This window comes from Manis javanica, chromosome 10, assembly GCF_040802235.1.
Source record: "Manis javanica isolate MJ-LG chromosome 10, MJ_LKY, whole genome shotgun sequence".
NCBI classification, from domain to species: domain Eukaryota; kingdom Metazoa; phylum Chordata; class Mammalia; order Pholidota; family Manidae; genus Manis; species Manis javanica.
Window position 1 is genome coordinate 104,283,926 of NC_133165.1, and position 18,795 is coordinate 104,302,720.

The window sequence follows — 18,795 nt, forward strand, 5'->3', positions numbered from 1 at the left end:
AGACCCTGGGAACCTCACTTCCTATTCCTAGGAAGAGCTGCTCTGACCAACTGTTTCCTCCTTATGCTGTAGACTACCCAGAAATATGTGACCACAGGCAAACCACTGGGAAAAGAAAGAGGTCACCCAGACATGGCTTACTGGGGCCTCTCAAAGGACAGTGGTGACCAATGGTTGCCACTACGATGTGCAAAGAGAATGCAAACACCAGAGCGACTCCATCCTTCTGAAAGGGGGGAAACAGCGTCCCAGGCTGCACCCCTCCAATGAGCACAGCGACAACAGAAAAAAAGAGGACGCGGCCAGGTCATTCCCAGGCTTTGTTCAGGGAGTGAGGATGAGGCGCTGACGTCACCAGAGGCCAGGAGGAGGGATCCCCTGGTGTCGGGAGTACGAAGGCCACTTCATAATGAAACCCATGCGGCGAGCTCCGTTTGTTTTGAAACCATATTTGCTTATTTTGCAGATGTGATCAAAAGGACATTCACAGTGCTCTGAGGAGGCGCTTGAACCCTGTTGGCCCGGGGAGCCTTCTCCAGCCCCAGCTGCAGCCAGCAATAACACTGCCCATAGAAGCCAACGCCGTCCCTTGCTGGTGCACTCTTTCCCAGCGCGAACGCCGCCGTCGTTTCGGCCAGCTTCCCAGTTCCCCGGCGGGTTTCGCGGGTGGGAGGGAGATGTAGGAGACAAGGGGTGGGAGTGGCAGAAGAGTGGCTGGGAAAGAGTTCCAACTCGAAAATAGTGTTGGGCCCTGCTGACAAATTGAGCGAAGAGGTTCAAACTTGGGCTCGTGAGTCAGCCAGACACGGGTTCAAAGCCCAGCTCTACTACCTACCACTGTTTGCTACCTCGGGTAAGTTACTTAACTTCTCTGTGCCTCAGTTCCCCTATCCGAAATGATGTAAATAACAGTATCTATCCCATAGGGTTGCAAAGACCTAATTTAAGCAATATCGGGCAAACATGGTATGAAATACACACTGTGTTATTTCTGCAAGTACTTCTATGGTGCTGATTGTAGTTATGAGCTTCCAAGGACAGGAACTATATTTTAGTCACCTTTTTATCCCAGCAGGAAGAACAATGTCTGGCATGTCCTCAGAGACCGATAAATGCTTGTTGAATTTAATTGTCTGAACTGAAATGAGGGCTTAAGCCCAGCAACTCTCCCCATCGGCCTGCCAGGAGAGGAAGTTGCCGCCTTATTTCGAGGCTGCAGCTTGGAAGCTGAAGCCCCCACGAGTTGCAATCCCCAGGCCCTGCACATCAATCAGTGAGACAAGAGCTTTACCTTAATATTACAGTTGTCATCGAGCAGTATATTTTCCAGCTTCAGGTCCCGGTGGACCACGCCATTCTGAAATGAGAAGACAGGCAGGGAACTGAATGGGAGTGGCTGGAATGAGAGACAGAGAGAGAGTTAGGAGGAGGGCGAACAAAGGGAAGCACTTGACAGATTAAAGAAATGCACCAGCCCGGTGGTCTTTGCCGCCATCCTTCAGGACCTCTCTCACTGTCATGAAGCCTCCCGCCAGCGACCAGCATTAGTCACTTGCTGTGTGGTTAAGGGAAAAATGACTGGAATCCATTCTCCCCCAGAGCCTGTAAAACAGCAGGGGGATTCTTTGTTGGAATGTAATTCCACTGTGTGAAAGCAATATAGTCCCAGGCAGTGGCAAACAATGTCTGTCTGTGCTGTGATTCCCAGGGAAGAAACAGATTTCTCTGCTGGGGACTCAGAATGTGGGGCTCACAGATCTTGCCTTTCTGCCCTTCTGCCTGCCTGCCTCCACAGTGCAGGAAAGGGGTCTGGCTCAATCTATTCTGACCTATGAAACCAGTCCAGATCTGTCCTGAGGATAACAGAAGCACTCCCAGGGGTATTTCCAAACAGCTGGGAGGGAAGGTTCTGGAAGTCCCTCTCTGCTCAGCAGGACTCAATGCAGGGTGAAGGGTGAAGGTGGAGGAGGCCAATGAGCCCACAGCCACTGCTCTGTCCAAAGCAGGTAGGTCACCGCCACACTGTGTGACCTCTCCATTCATGCAAACACTGGCAAGGCTGGAGGCTGAACTGCACTGACAAGCGGACAGCCCCTGAAAAGTGAAAAGGAGTCTTTACCCAATAGGCTTTTGGTCTGCACAGCAGTTAACAACAGGGGTGCTCAATTCCTTTTAAAACTCAATGGTCTTTTAAAAGGGGCAGGTGGGCACAGTAAAAAAGTGGAGAGAACCGGGCTGGGCAGATAAATAGCGGGGAAGTTTTCAACATCATGCAGAGTAAAGGGCATTTGCAACTGAAGCTGCTTTTTTAAACATACCAACTGGTTAGAAATTCTCTTTTCATTCAATATTTCTTCAGTTTAGAATCCGCATGTTTGCAGTTAGTGCTTTATTGTCTATTTTCATTTCCATTTGACAGTTTCTAGTATCTCCAAGAGCACTGACTGTAGAGATGAAAACATGTATTCCTACTACTCTTGTTCTAACCTAAATAAATCTTCAAGGATACCTTGAATTCAGAAATGCACAAGCCAAGGCCCTGGAAGAAAGATACCAAATGCAAGGCACCTGGTTTTGTTTACCTTTAAATATCAGGAGCAGTTTGGTTTGCATTGCTGCATTCCTAATTTTCATAGTAAGATGGAGTAAGTCTAATAAAGCCCCATTCATACAAAGCCCAAGTATGCACACACTTTAAATAATGAACATACAATCTGTACTGCTGATGATGCCTGAGGATGACATACAGAATGCTGTATGATCTGATCATCAGTGTCCTTTGAGTCAGCAAAGAGAGGTCAAGTAACGTTTGCACGGGTTAAGATTTCAGATTTAAATAATCATCTTCAGTACAGAGCTATTCTTGATTAGCCAGAATATTTAACAAAACAGAGGGCCCATGTTGCGGTCATTTGAATGAAGCTGACTCTATTTTGGATGTCATGTTGGATTCAAGTCACTATTGTCCTCCAAGTGAATGACTGTTTCCAGGTACAACAGTTCCAGGGAAAAGTATGAAGGGGATGAAAATCAGGACTAAAATGATTAATAACAACAATGAAATACAGCTTGGAAATATGCGTTACTTCATTTCCTTCTCCAGAGACCCAGGGTAGCTAAACTGACTGTACTGCGAGCACATCCCATTAGGTGGGTTGTACCAAAATGAATGTGTATACAGGTAATCCATGTGGATGTAACCTATACAAGGGAAGGTACCAGGAGCACAGGAAAGTTCAAACCCATGGCCTAGCAGTCCCTTCTGTAAGAGCTCTTAATTATTCAAACGAGAAGAAAGGTTAATGTCTAAAGATGTCAGTCACTATTTATAATAACCAGACTAGAACCACCATAAATGCCCAACAATCACAACAATTACAAAGAATTCTAAGTAATACAAGCAAATGTGGAGATTAAAACACCAGGTGATAAAGCAAGACACCAATATAAAAATACATGCAATATCATACTCAGGATTTGATCCTGTAACAGAGAAAAGTCACTGGTGGAGAAACTGGTGAAATCCAAATAAAACCTGGAGTTTGTTAATAGCAATTTATGAGCATCGGTGTCTCCACTTGACAAAGGTACTAAAGTAATGGAAGATGTTGCCACAGGGTCAGCTGAGCGAGGGTGTGAGGGTGTATGGGAACTCTCTGTGCTATCTTGGAAACCTCACTGTAAGTCTAGAATTATTAAAACTAAAAAGTTTTAATGCAAAATGTGAGGAGTAGGAGGAAGAAGGGTAGAAACAAACAAAAATGCCAATAATGGGTTATCCCTAGAGTCTGGAATTATTGGTGATGGTGATTTTCTTCCTTCTATTTTAGTATATTCTCCACATACACTGCAACAAACAGATATCACCCTCAGAACCTTTCAAGGGTCAAGTGGGGTTCGAACTCTGGCCCAGCCCGGCCATACCTTGTGACAGTAGTGCACGGCAGAGACAATCTGCCGGAAGAAGTGTCTGGTCTCCCTCTCGCTGAGGCGACGTCGCTCGCTGATGTAATCGTACAGCTCCCCTTTGCTCGCATACTCCATGATGATCACAATCTTATCTTTGTTCTCAAACACTGCGGGGGGAACAGCAATACACAAATACCCTGTTTATCTGACAGGCATACTTAGGACTACAAAGGGTGGGACAAGGGATGATGGAGATGTCACTGAGCAGGGAGCAAACAGCTACCGGGCAGGACACAAGCGAGTGATTCAAAATCATGAGGAGTCGGGCAAGCTTTCCAGCCAGGAGGACAATGACATCATTAGTATTATTACGGGACACTCCTTTACAACTTAAGGGGACCGTGCTTCTCTTTTTTGAGAACCCCACTTCCTTTATCATTTTTCATGAGCCCCTCCCATGGAACGGCTCCCTATAAATGGGATGATGGTTAAGAACAAACACAACCACCAGCAATTAGCCATTTGCTTTGGACCAGCTACCCAGACCCTGCAAGCTACTCCAGACCCCAAAGTGGCTGCCTGAATGTGTCACCACTTTACTCAAAACCTTCCAGACTTTCCATCTCACTCAAAATAAAACCCAAAGTTCCAAATGTGGCCCACCTTTCTAATCCCTGTTACACATCTATTCTGTGTGTTTATTTTGTCTCTCCCAGTAGAAGAGAAATGAGGATTGGTCTATTTCAGTCCCTGATTTTTCCCCAGCACTCAGAATGCTATTTGGCATAGCGGCTCAATTAATATTCATTAAATGAGTGAACTCAAAACATCATAAATGTATTCTCGACAATGACAGTAAATAGTTACATAGCCCTTACTATGAACCAGACTCCTGTAAGGTTCTGACTACCTGACATGTACTGATTCATTTAGATTTTACAACAAACAAGCAGGAAAATATTTGTAATTTTGCCAATTGAAAAATGAGGAAACTGAGGCCTAGAGAAATTAAACTTGCACAGCCTGCAAGCAGGCAGTTTGGCTGAACTTGTAGACAAGACTGGATTCATCTCTGCTTCCAGTGTGGATGGGCAATGGTGATGCCACAGTCAGTATTCTGCCAGGACTTCTGCAGTCACCTCAAGCCCAGTGCCCTGCCTCAGCCCCTCCCAACCCACCTCCACACCACCATGGAAATCACTTTCCAAGATGCTTGTACATGCTTCTCTCTCCCCAGCCTGTTCAAAGTCTGAGCGACTCAGTCCTTGGCAGTTCCAGGCAGATGCCCAAGGGAGTAGATTACGGGAGGCCCTGAGGGACAAGCTCCCGTCCCCAGGACTACCTCACCCAGAGCCACTCCACTGCTATCTGTTTCATACTTTGGGCTCTCACAAAAAGATGGCCTTTGGGTAAAGACAAATAATAACTGTTTCAAAATCCATCACTCCCAAGGGGTATCATATAAAAACCTTTGTAGGGTACCCAAGAGCCTCCCTGAAGGACCCCTGCCTGCCTCTCCATTTCATCAGCTTCTGCCATTCCTTCCTGGGCCTCCTATGCCCAGCACTGCATGCCTGTTTGTCATTTCTCACAATCACACCCCAACACACACACACACACTGCTGTTTCCCACCTCCGTGCTCTTCTATCTGCTTTTACTCCCACCTGTCTTACCTGCCAGGCAAACTCCAACCCACCAGTCAAGACTGAACTCAAATACGGCTTCCACTTTGCTCCGTTCTGCCAGCACTGTACTAAGCGATACTTGCATCATAGCACTTTCAAACTGCACGTATTTATTTGTTGGTTTACATGTCCATTTCTGCTACCTGGAGCATGAGTCTGGACTTTGAAAGGTAAAAACTGTAGTTTTAGAATCCAATACTCCTAAGTAGGATTCCTGGATCTGACTCTTGCTGTGTGGCCCTGGGGGAGTTGCTTGCCCTCTCTGTGCCTCAGTTTGGTCAACTGGGAAATGTAAATATTAGTAACTACTTCTTAGTTGGGAGGGTTTATTGATGTCAAGTGTGTTAAATTCTTAGAATGAGACCTACATTTATGGCATGCAGCTAATAATATTAGCTATTCCTGTTGGTACCGATATTATTGGACCCCAGGGCCTAGCACTGAGCCAGACACACAGACAACTAACTCAATGAGAACTGACTTGAACTGGAACATGCCCCCAGGCCTGGGTCCCCTGTCCTCCCACACTTTGCCACTGGCTGCTAGAAACTCAGGCCCCTCCAGTTCCTTTCTGGCTCCTTCAAGTCCAGCCAAACCTCTCTGATAAAAAGAAGGGGGAAGGAGGAGGGCGGGGAGGAGGAGAAAGAACAGCCAGATAAAATTGGCTGCTCCCGCGTCTGCTGGCCTCGGTGTACCCTGCAGCTCTGGATCCTGCCAGGGATTTCAGCCTGTTACTCACTTTTCATTAACAATAAACTTTGGAAACTGGAAAAGCTGCCTTGGGATACTTGGCTCAGGTTCCAAAAATGATAGAATGTTATGCCCTAGAGAGGGCAGCAGGTTTTCTACTTTTAAAAAGGGGAGAAGGAAAGAAGAGGAAAAGTACTTTGACAGGAAAATAAACAAGGAACCTCACACCCCAAAAAGTCTGATGCATCCTTAAAGGAAGCCAAAGGCACTGGTCTGAATTCCAGTGATAATCAGAAGGTGTGGGCCACTTGCCTAATGCAGAAAAAGGATTGTTTCAGTGACTATTTCCAACTGACTGACCTGGTATCAAGGAGACAAACACAGTTCACACCTGTCTCACGTCCCTGGCCACCCCCTGCTCTGAAACCTCATCCTACTGACTCTTGCCCGTCTGCTGACTGCTCTTGGAGGGGGCTGGGGAACAGTCCCAAGGGCATGGTCCCTGGAGCACTGGTCCTGCAAGATCATCTGGAGGGAAAAAAAGGGTTCCATGGTCAAAGACAGGCAAAATTTTTGGAAAATGCTAATACTCAACGGCCCGTGCAAAGTCTGCTTTCTCTAATGCAGAGTTAGGCAGGTTGATCTGGCCATTTTAACATTCCTACTAACTCTGGAGGAACTCACCAGGGGCCACCTGGGGAAGCACTGCGTACATGAGATGATAGCCAAGTGAGAAAAGCGGCTCCTCACTGTTGCAGGTAAGTTGATGGGCAGCCAGGTAAGAGCACTGTCCAAGCGGCCAGGCCTGGGACACCACTCCCACCCGTCACACAGGGAACAGCCCAGATCGTGGTCAAGGTCCTGGTTGTAACCCTAGATTAGCTAAATGCAAATAACATTTGTAGACTTAGAGCATCTGTGATTGACCAACAAGGCCACGTGATGTCATACATGAAGCTCCTTGAGTCCTTCCTGGTAATAGCAGCACTTTCTGAAGGCCTAGTATGTACAGGCACTGTGCTAGTAAGCATTTTGCATGAGTCATGCCATATAGCTTTGATCCTATGTGTATCCTCTTCCACAGATGAGCAAGCCTGGGTACAGCAGTTAATGACTGCCGTGGCCACAGAGCGAGTACAAGGCAGAGCCAGGCCTGGGCCTGCAGTCCGACCGCACACTCCATGCTCTTAGCCACTATGCCATTGTACATATACACAAATCCCCTGAACCTGAGTCTCTCATCAGTCAAAGGAGGCCAACAATCTCCCCCCAGGGTTGCAGGGGATTCCGTGAGCTCACAGGACTAGCGCCTCCAGCACAGTGCCTTAGCCAGTGGTCCCTAAATGGAAGCTAGGCTCGTAATTATTTCATCTGCCTCTTAGGCAGCTCTGGCAAAACAAAACCCTAAAACTTTCCTCTCCCCACCAACATTGCTCTTTAAAACATGTGGCTGCCACAGAATCACAGGATTTTCGAGCAGGAAGCACCTTAGGGATCAACTATTATTTTTCCAGAATAGCCCAGGATTTATAATGTATAAGAGCAAGGCCTTGGGAATTGGCCCTGAAGAATGAGCGGCTTCCACACCCTTGGCCCGAGGCTCCTTGCCCACAGTAAGGTCACTATCAGCGAGGTGACAGGAACACTCTTGGCCATTCTTCTGGCAAAAAGGGCCGCTTCCCTTGGGCACTTTTACAACTGGTTATTTATAAGCTCAGAAATCTTGTCTGTGTTTATGTTATTAGTCACTAAGCAAAAGCTTATTTTCCACCAGTTGGGAAGGGTTTCCTTTTTGAAAAATGAAAACCTGTGTCTCTTGGCCAGACCGTTTTACCCAGAAGCCTGGTGGCTCCAGAACAGTAAGGAAAACTATGGCCCTTGACATGCCAGGCCTACCCGGAAACTTAAAACCCTGAATAGAAACTTAGCTCAGTTCAAGTCAGCCTACAGCACTGAAGCCAAGCCATAAAAGCAGATCCCGGCTTTTATAAGCAACACATTTTAAAGCACCCACTATGTGGATGGCACAGGGGATAGTGAAATAAGTCTTTGCCAGCAGGAAGAGCAGCATGAGGAACGGCAGAAACACGGGCATGATATGCAAAACCACCAGCAGTTGGCAGGTGCCAAGACCGCAAGAGGAGGAAGAAGGGGCAGAGGCCTTGTGTGCCCACAGGGAGCTCTGTGGGGAGGAGTCAGATGCAGGACCACACAATGCCAAGAGCAATACACGCCAGAAACAAGGGCCCAACTAGCACTCAGGATCCTGGACCTGTGAAATAGTGCAGGGCTCACTTCCTCCCAAGAGCCTTCCCAGACGGTGACCTCTCCTTCCTTAGAAAGCTTATTTATAATAACAATAGCTAACATTTATTGAACAATTACTGCATGCCATAGATTGCCACATTTAATCCCAAGAATCCTATGAGATAAGTATTCATATCATCCCCACGTCACAAACAGGGAACCGGCATTCAGGTGGAGAAACATGGCTGGCACCCTGCAAGCACCACCCCCATGCCTTCTTTTTGTCACTAACCATCTCCCCAAGGATCTACATAAGCCAATACTATGAATATGATGAACATAAGCTGGTGCCATAGATTAGTTTTGCCTTCTAAAACTGGAATCATGCAGTATATATTCTTCTGTGCCTGGCTTCATTAGCTCAATATATTCAATTGCCCGTAAGAATAATCCATGTACCATGTAACCAAAGATTGTTCACTCTCACTGCTGTAGCGTACTCCACCGTGTGAATGTATCAGGGTTTAGTTATCCATTCTGCTGTTCATAGATATTTGGGTTGCTCCCAGGGGAGAGTCATTATGAATAGTGGTGCCGTGAACATTGTTGTGGATGCCTTCTGATGCTCGTCTGTTTACATTTCTGTCGGGCAGATAACCAGGGAGGATTTGATCCCGAACTTGTGTGGTTCAAAAGCTTATGTTCTTCCCATGACTGTCCCCCACCTTCCTCCATCACGTGTTTACTCTCCTTGCGTAATACTCAATGAAGAGCCTTCTTCACTAAAGAGACCAGCACCACTGCTTTTTCTGAAAACGCTTTCTTAGCAATCAACCTGGAGCATTTTGCAATGTGTTACAGGGGGTACACAAATGCAGCATAAGGCACAGTTGTTGTCCTGGAGGAGTTACAACCTAGTTAAACACAACTAGAAGTGTTTATAAAATAAACCAAGCGCTAACCTGGAAGATAGAGACTTTACGTACCTAGATGATCAGAGAGAAAGATGGGTGATGTAGCCTGAATGAGCCTGAAAAGATTCCTACAGAAATCTTGCCTTAGGCTTTGCTTCATGAGATGGTTTTACCGTTGCTTCAGCATTTCCTAAAATACTCAAACTCTCTGTTTTCTTCTACTGTTCCGCAGAAGGGCCTTCTTCCCAGACTCCAACTTGAATTATTTCTCTTGTTGTCTGTTTATTTTCCATTTCAAGGGAGAGTGGGGATTGGTAGCTATAGCAACAGCTACTTCTCCAAATTAATTCTGAATTTCATCAGATGTTCAGTTTGACAGTCCAGTTCTGCCTTTTGAGTGTCTGGCTTTCACAACCACGCTAATTACCCAACTCCTAACAATTCCCTCCTGCTGCCCTCAGGGTTAATAACACAACTTGTATAACTTGAGAAAATGCGTATTATAAAAACAATGCTCTGGCCTAAGAGAAAGGCCTGGAGTGAGGAGATCTTGGGATTTTAACCAACCACCAGCCATTTTAGAGTCAAACACACAAGGCATGTAGGAAGAAAATGGGCTTGAAGGGAGAGGGTAGGAACCAATTTGCAGAATGCCCCATGAAGAGCAGAGTATAAAAAATGGAGGTTTGCAGATAACCTCAAGAGAGGAAGATTTGTTTGTTGGTTTTAAGCAAAAGGGCCGAAGGGCCTTGATTGGACCCATCAAAATGCTCTTAATGCCTTTGCCTTCTACCAACTCCATCTCCTCAGTTAGTTCCAGGATGCTGACAGCCCTTCCACGGTGTTGCCTCCCCACCTGGCAGCATTTTTATTACTTTCCTAAAGCCTCAGACAGAAGTACCATTCCACCCCTGAGGGGTTCTCTTTAATTAAAGGTCAGTGGGATCCTCGCAGAAAGTGGCTAGTTCTTCATTTCAGAAATGGGGTGATCTTTCCTTTGCAAGAATTGTCTGCAACCTAATCAGGTCATTTACTCAATACAAGGTATGTCTTTCAAGAGTTTCCTCCCCAGAACTAAATTTCAAACACCTCATGTGATCACAGCTTCACAGAGCAGACCTCTGATCCCTTCAAGTCTGCGAGCAGGACGGCAAGAGTGAGAAAAGAAACCTAGCCTGGAGCCTCTCCCAAGGTGAGCTGGTCAGCACTGAGTCATTGTGTTTCCTGGTTTACACAACGAAAGGCTCTTCGATTCACTAATTGTCTTTTCTTAAACCAAAACCCTTTCTGGATGTGGGTTGGTATGTTCCAGGAGAACCCCAGCCAACCAGGCCACCCACTGCTAGCAGTGGGCTCCACAGAAGGGGGAAGAAATGGCAAGCAAGTGTATAAGCTACCAGCCAAAGGGGGCTGCAGGCTTGCAAAGAGCCATTCATCACTGCTAAGATAGTTAGTGCCATTTGGGGTCCCAATATCAAATCCCAGGAGGACAGGGGACACAGCCAGGCTAGAGAGGGGTCCCACGGGAAAGGGCATCAAGGACACCATGTCGGACTGGCCATTGGACTCCTCCCTCCTTTCATAACTATTCCTGGGGTCATGTCCATAGAAACACACAGGGTTCTGAGGTGATGGGCTCCCACACACTTGTCAGCCATGCCCCAATCTCCCTGGTCATTCCCTCTGTTGCTGTCTCAGCCTTTTTTCATGCAAACACACACACACATACACATGCACCTACTGGTTCTGAACCTGAGAGAGTGGATGGCAATTGATCAGATATCTGAGAACCACCCAGGCTGAAGCTAAGGCTCTTGTACTTGACACAGGGAATGTCTGAAAAAAAAAAGCATGTTCGCTGAATTCCAACAATCAAGCAATAGAAACCCATCCCTCTGTGAAGGCGGCCTTAGTCTTCCCCTCCCCACAAAGGCCTTTGCTGCAGGGGCTCATCCCCATCAGGATGGAAAAGCCAGGCCTGTGGTCATCCCACCTCTGCTTCTAGCCGCTGCCTAAAGAACCATATATGGCTCAGGAGTATCCTGCCAATTCTAAGTCCCACCCCTCTTCATCAGGTAACATAGTGCTGTGGTTAAGAGCCTGGTTTCTAGACCTCAGGCTACCTGGGTTCAAATCCAGGCTCAGCCACTTGCCAACAAGTGACCTTGACAAATTAACCTCTCTGTACCTCAGTTTCTCCATCTCTGAAGATGATGACTGTCTTCCACATTGTGATGATGCTCACAGCAGTTAGCATACATGTGTGATCCTGTTAGAATTAGGCAGCAAGCCTTGGTTTAAGAAAGGAGAACAAAGGGAGACTGGCTGCGTCAGACCTAGGATTACTAAGGATGTGCACTGGCAGAATTCACACCTGCAATTACATTTGTGCACTTAAGGGATAGGAGGAAGGTGGGAGAATGGAAACTGAGAGTAAATCCACACTCAAAGACATCAAAGGATCACAGCAAAGCCTGGGGAGGAGGCAAGCCTAGCTCTCTCTAATCGAGCCTCAGTCCTCAGTGGTGTTCCAAAGCATGGACCTCAATCTCAGAGCTGTACCCACCAGATGGACCCACTGTCAGGGATCATGGTGGGGAGCGATCGATGTTCTACCAGCCTTCCTAAATGCATGCCGTTGACTACCTGGACAAATTAATGGAGCCATCCCAGTTAATTTCAAAAGATCTTATACTAAATGACAACACGGCTCCATGTTTTTTTTCCTTTAAAAATCAGCTTCAAGTACAAGTGGTATTTATTGGAGGCACTAGAAAATACTGAATTCCAGGAAACCCAAGAGGGTGAGGCAGGACAACCAAGGAGCAGAACTAAGTTTTTAGTTGTTTTATTTCTAATCTCCAGCCTCTAGGAAAAATGACTTGGGTGTAATCAAATGAAAACAATGAAAATAATACACTTGAAGGTCAAACAGCTAACTCAATAGGAAACTCATTAAAAACATGGTTGGACAGATTCACAGCTGAAGAGCTTGTTCATATGATTGTAAGTGAGGAAAACTCCGATGCTGTGTTATTAACAGGGGCGAGTCCTTAATTTAGATCCAGTCGGCAGAGACTTCGTATGGAACTTATGAATCTGGCAGCAACCAGAGAGTGTTAAAATGCTCAGCGATTCGCCACGGGTTCAAAAGAGTAAACACAAGCATAATACGCCACTTTGCCAAGTTCAACAAACTGTTTCATGGGGCTCTGAGTCCCTGATGAGGGCAGCAACCAAATAGCTAAGTGAGTAAACCCAAACCCAGAGGCATCACTCACTGCTCACTGCTGATTGCTGCCAGACACCCGTTCTTCTCTGGAATTCGCTGATGACAAATGACCAAGACGAGTTGCTAGGTTGCAAGATTAGGTCCATATTGCTCAGCCTGGCCAATTAGGCCCAAATCCCTAGGGGTGAGGCCCAGGCATCAGCATTTTTTAAATGCCCCATGAGATTCTCATGTGTATCTTACATTCAAGTATCACTGATCCAGACCACCTGGTCTCACCTTCTCCTCCAGCACCTCCCAACAGAAGCTGCTGCTCCAGCCAGAAAAGGCCTCACAGAGCCCAAAACACTGCATCAGGAATAATTAATACTGTTTATCGAGCGTGTACCTGGCACTGTGCTTAGCAATTTTATTTGTTATCTAATCCTTACAATCTTATCTATAAGGTAGCTAGCTATTGGCCCATTCGATGGACAAGAGAACTGAGCCTCAGAGAGGATTAAGTCACTAACTCAAGGTCCCACAGCTGCAATTGGCAGAGTAATTGGCTCAATAAAATCTAAGCCTATTTGGATAATGTATACTTACCTTATTAGATAGTACCTGGAACGTTAAGTGCACAATAAATTTTTGTAAAAGGAATGACTGATTGAATTAATGAATGAATGACTAAATAAGTAAAAGAATGAGTGAGAACAGTGGGTAAATTAATGACCAACAGACCTCGTTAGATCAATTCAGCAGCCGGCTGCCCTCAAAAGGGCTTAAATCAGAATCTGCCTGAGAAGAAAAATGTGAACTGTTCGTACTGTATTTCCAAATAATTGATGCTAGCAGGCAGCCCTGCTTTGGTTTCTGACCCACTGAGCAAGGGCTTCTCTAATACACAGGTTCTCAAACTTGAGAGTGCATCGGGGTCACCTGGAGGGCTAGTTATTACATAGAACATTGGGCCCCAAGCCCAGAGTTTCAGATTCAGGAGATCTGGGCTGGGTCCAGGCGATACTAATGCTTCAGGTCCAGGTTCGCCCTCCGAAAGTCCCTGCTTAAATGCATTACTAGGCAGCTTATCGGGATCCCGCCATTCTCAAGGGGTTATTTTCCAGGTATGATTTCTGGCTCCAGGACCTCTGTGGGATCCTATGGAAACATCTCACAATTGCCTCATTCTCCCCGGCCACAAGTTGATGAGGTGGGGAGAAGGCAGGTGGTAGAATGCCCTGTCACCAAGCCTGCAGCACACAAGACAGGTGTGGATAAAGCGAAGGTTCCTATGGTCAGGATTCTCACCTGGCCCTGGTCGGCTAGCTCACTGCACAAGCATGAGCAATACATTGTTATTGACTCCATATAAAGAGCTCCGCCCAGTGCTCTGGGCAACTTGGTGGCACGGCTGCAGGAGAGCAGAGACTGGAGTGGTGGCAGCACTGAGGGAAGAGACTGAGATAGCTGCAGGGACAGAGAGGCCCAGAGGCAGAGACAGGCTTGCTGCCTGCAGACTCACTCCAAGTGGACGGGATTCTAGTGATTGACCTGCCACCGTGAGAATAAAGTTGGGTATAAACCCTTTCACCCCAAGACCGTTCCAATGTCATTTTTTGGTCTCACTGACTCCATAGTGAACTTGCCTGGGGCTGAACCCATTGGCAAGACAATAGGCTATGGGCTTTTCTCCGGCCCTGTGCTCTTGGTTTCACCTCTGCATCTCTGGGTGTTTTTTTAAAGCAGTGATCTTCAACAGGAGGCAAGAATGATATCCCCTTCCAGAAAGATCTATCAGAATCTCAGATGGCATAGGTAGCTTGAAAAACCATACTATAATGTATACTTTACAGGTGGGAGGAGCTTTTAATGATAGTAAATTCATTCAAAGTGTCTTCATGGTAGGAATTAGGACAATTTTCTAGAATATAGACTCTTGTATGTCTCTTCACGGGCAGCAGGTTTAAGGCCCACCGGGTGAGGGCATGAGACTCACGTGCTTATCATCGGAGGCATGTTTGTTTGTATTTGTTTTTGTTTTTTTTTGTTAGAGAACCTCCTCTTCTAAAGCAAAGAGAGACCGCAGCTGACAAATGCCAAGCAGACTTCCTATTTTGTCCCAGAAATCCAGGATGCGCCTTACGTAAGACAGGAGGCGGTGAAAGGATTAGCCAGTTCTCGCCTATCTGCAACACAGAGGGCCAAGAAAGAGATGCAATCCTGCAGTGCCAGGAACAAATTTCCAGAAACAAAAACTAAGGGCATCAAAGAAAAGGCTCAGGCCAAGCCGAATGGCCTCTGAGCGCCCGACTCTGCGTTGTCATACATGGGACCATTACCAGATGGGGTGCTAAGGTTCCCCAAAGCAGCAGAGTGTCTGCAGCAAGATGTCCATTCTCCTGGCTTTGCAGATTGGGTCTCCTAGGCTTTCAGAGGGGAAACAAGGGTGCACAGCATGCCTTTGATGTTTGAACTCTGGTCCTGAAACCAGAACCTCAGGCGCGAACTGTTTTTATCTCTTCCATCTGAAGCAACGCAGCGGAAAGCGCTGGTGGGCACGTCCCTTCAGCTATCCTTTCCATATTGTCAATTACCTTCCTGCTGGGAGAACAGAATTCCTCTGACTGGAAGCAGGGGTCCATCTCAGAGATGGTGCCAGAGGCTTCTTTCTTCCTTCTCTCTGTCGGTTAGCTTACTCTTAGTATCACATGCTAGAAGGTGAATTCCTACCCTCTTTTATTTACTTAGCATTAGCAGCTGGTTACCGTTTGTGTTTACACAGAGCTGACAAATTTGAGGGTTAATCACCTTTACCCACGGGTCAATAGGAGAGTCACCCCAGGGTCTGCTTCAAGAAAGAAACATTTGGAAGGAATTTTTTTTGAGATTTGGTGAACAGCAATGTTGATCCAGTGAAGTGAATTTCATGAGCCTGGGGGCCTTGTGAATCATGAATAAATGACTTTCATTTCCATGGACCGCAGCTTAGAAGACACTTGCCTATGAATTGACCAGATTTGGGCCCCAAGTTTCTTCCTGACATATATGCAGAAACATTTTTCTCAATACCCCCAAGGCTGGGATTTAATGCTCCCCCATATTTAAGATAGCGACCGCTGTGAAGCCCAGGAATTCTCTGCATCACAGCATCTAGGATAACGCTTGCCCCCAGCTGACCCAGTTAGGGTATGCTGCAGACCACCAATGACCTGCTGAGCACTGGGAGCCCCAGCTTCAGAGCATGCTGACCAGGTTCAACTCTCAAATCCACCCCTTATTAGCTGGTGTAACCCTGAAAAATGTACTTAGCCTCTAAGCCAAAATTTCCTTACCATAAAATTGGGATGTTAACAGTTTGTATTTCATGGATATAAGGATTAAATGAGATAGATAATACATGCACACATCCTAGCAAGGGCAAACCCTCGATAACTCCTAGCTATTATTAGTATTATTTTTAAGTGTGAATTTAAAAATGCTACTTTCCTCTTTAAAACCAGTTGCTTTCCCCTATGCCTAGTGTAAAATCTGTATCCCTTCTTAGGCTGATGTGGTCAAAATATGGACTTGTCCAACCTCCTCTTTTCCCCTACACTCCACAACCCCAAAGGTTTCTGTCTGTTCTACCAACACAAGTGCCTTCCCTCCTCTGAGCACTCACACATGCTGTTCCCTTTGCCTGGAATGCCCAGGCCTCTGAGAGGCTCACTTCCTGCTCCATTCAGGCCTCAGCACAATAGTCACTTATCTGTTCAACTTGACTACTCACCAAATGTCAGCTCATGAGACCAGAGCTGGTCTTATTCACCCCATATGCCTAGTGCCTAGAAGAGGGCCTGGCACACAGTGAGCACTTGAGTATTTTTTTTTAATTAAAAAAATTGTTTTCCTCTGGAACTGAGATCTTAAAATCACTGGACTATACAGTCCAAGGTAGTGCCTTCCCTCAATGAAAGCCCCAGGTTCCCAAACATACAGAGGCAGGGGCCTCATGGCTTTGTCATGTGGATTCTATTATTGCAGCCACTGCACACACACACACCACACACACACGTGTGTGTGTGTGTGGTGTGTGTGTGTGTATTAAATCACAAAGGGCCTTGTTGAAAAAGAAATTGTAATATTCCTTAATAGTTTTATTCACTTGGCTAATGTCCACACAGCCACTTAGATGCCTCGGCACTGGTTTTTCACTATGCGTATTCCTGTTTTTTGGCACTCAGCTAAAGGCCTTGATTAGCCTGTCAAACAACCAATCAGCTTCCAGAGAGAAGGTTCCCTTTCACTCCAGGAGCAGCAGAGAGACAGTGTATTAACTCACAGACTGGGGTCCCACCCACTGCTACTACCACGCTGCCTCTACCACACCTTGGGGTTGAAAAGGATAGAAAAGGCCAGGCTGAGAGACATACCTGGGGCAGAGAGGTGGGCTGCGGAGCCAGCAAAACGAGACACAAGGTCACAAATACAGGGCTGAGGCCTAGCAGAGTTAAAAAACACATGAGGTCGTGAGACCTGTCTGCCAGGGCCACCAAATAGCCATGATACCCAGTGTGATGAGGCCCCAAATTCATGTGCTGATGTCTTAACCCCTAGTAGCTCAGAATGTGACCCTCCTTGGAGACAGGGTCTTCAAAGAGATAATTAAGGTTAAATGAAGTCGTTAAGGTGGACCCTAATCTGGTATAACTGGTGTCCTTATTTAAAAAAGGGAAACTTGGACATAGATATGCATAGAGAGATGATGTGAAGACACAGGGAGAAGACAGCCATCTGCAAGCCAAGGAGAGGGGCCTCAGAAGAGAGCAACCCTGTCAGCACCCTGACCTTGCACTTCTGGCCCCCAGAACTGAGAGACAATAAATTTCTGAGTGAGCCACCCAGTCTATGGCACGTTGCTGTGGCAACCCTCACAAGCTAACACCCCCAGCAGGTCTTCACCTTCCAGAGCCTCAGTTGCCACAACTGCAAAATGGGGACACCTGGCCTGCCCACCCCACAGGTTTGCCGTAGGGACGCAGTGAAACTAGATGTACTACAGACGACACCACGATGTCTAATTCACTCTCAGAGTTGGGTCTCAGGGTCCTGGGTAGTGAAGCAGATGAAGTCCTAAGACCTGGAGATTGCAGGGTCACAGTTAGAGGTGGAAGGGCTGGAATAGCGCCTTGGAGATCTGCTCCTCACCTGCCGGGAAGGGAGGGGAGCTGCCCTCCCCCACAGGTATTTAGTGGACGTGGAAGAAACAGAACTTGCGTGGGAGAAAGGAAAGAGAATAGAACAGAAACTAGAGATTTCTAAGAAATTAAAGGGGAAAAAAGCCATATTTAAGTCACTGGGAGTTTTCTGGATAAAAACAATACCCTTTATTTGTATGATACCCTGCAGGTCACAAAATACTTGATGGCAGTGGAGTTTTTTTCACCTGTTTCAGGTCAGATATCCCTGTGAGAGTCCGATGAAAGCCAAGCACCCTCTCCCCAGAAAAAAATAACCCGTATGCACTTAACACATAAAGCATCATGCACCAGCATGGCCCTACCCTGCAGGGATGAGGAAGTTCTGTACCAACACTCGCCGCCACAGGTGGCCACTGAGCACTTGAAATAGGGCCAGCGTGGCTGAGGAACTGCATTTTTTTCATTATGTTATTTTACTCATTTTAACTTATATAGCTCTCTGTGACTAGGGGTTTCTGTCTGTCATCCTATACTGTTCCAGAGGATTTATAGACCCCCTGCAGCTCATTCATGAAATACCCTTGTCAGTGGACCCCAGGACCTCACTTTTAATGACTATACCGTCTTCACAATAATTACCTATTTTGATCTGACCAGAACATGTGTCATCTCCTTTAATCCTATGGACAACCCTAGGGAAGAGAAAACAGTCACCCCATTCTACAGGTGTGGTTCCTGAGGCACTGAGAGGCCCGTCACCTTCCCCAAAGTCTCATGTCTAGGCCACAGTGGTAGATTTGGGACTGTACCCCAAAACTATCTGCTGTGAGAACTCAAGCTCCTTCCTGACTCCCTGAAACCTGTTCATAGGGTTCTGTGAAATGAGGCCCAAGCTCCTACCTGAGGCTTTAATGGAAATTATCTCTAGTCATCACGCTGTACCCATCTTCAGGGC

General features: G+C 46.5%; 1 protein-coding gene across 4 annotated transcripts in view; it reads right to left on the reverse strand.

Moving 5' to 3' along the window:
• The window catches only part of NUAK1 (NUAK family kinase 1), a 97,076-nt gene that overhangs the window by 17,498 nt on the left and 60,783 nt on the right, over positions 1 to 18,795 (reverse strand). For all 4 annotated transcript variants that reach the window (XM_017640158.3, XM_037007103.2, XM_037007102.2 and 1 more), the window contains 2 exons: positions 3,925 to 4,076; positions 1,292 to 1,357 (listed from right to left, as the gene is read on the reverse strand). In XM_017640158.3, coding sequence (XP_017495647.3) covers positions 1,292 to 1,357; positions 3,925 to 4,076 — 218 coding nt within the window. The remainder of the gene's footprint in view (positions 1 to 1,291; positions 1,358 to 3,924; positions 4,077 to 18,795) is intronic.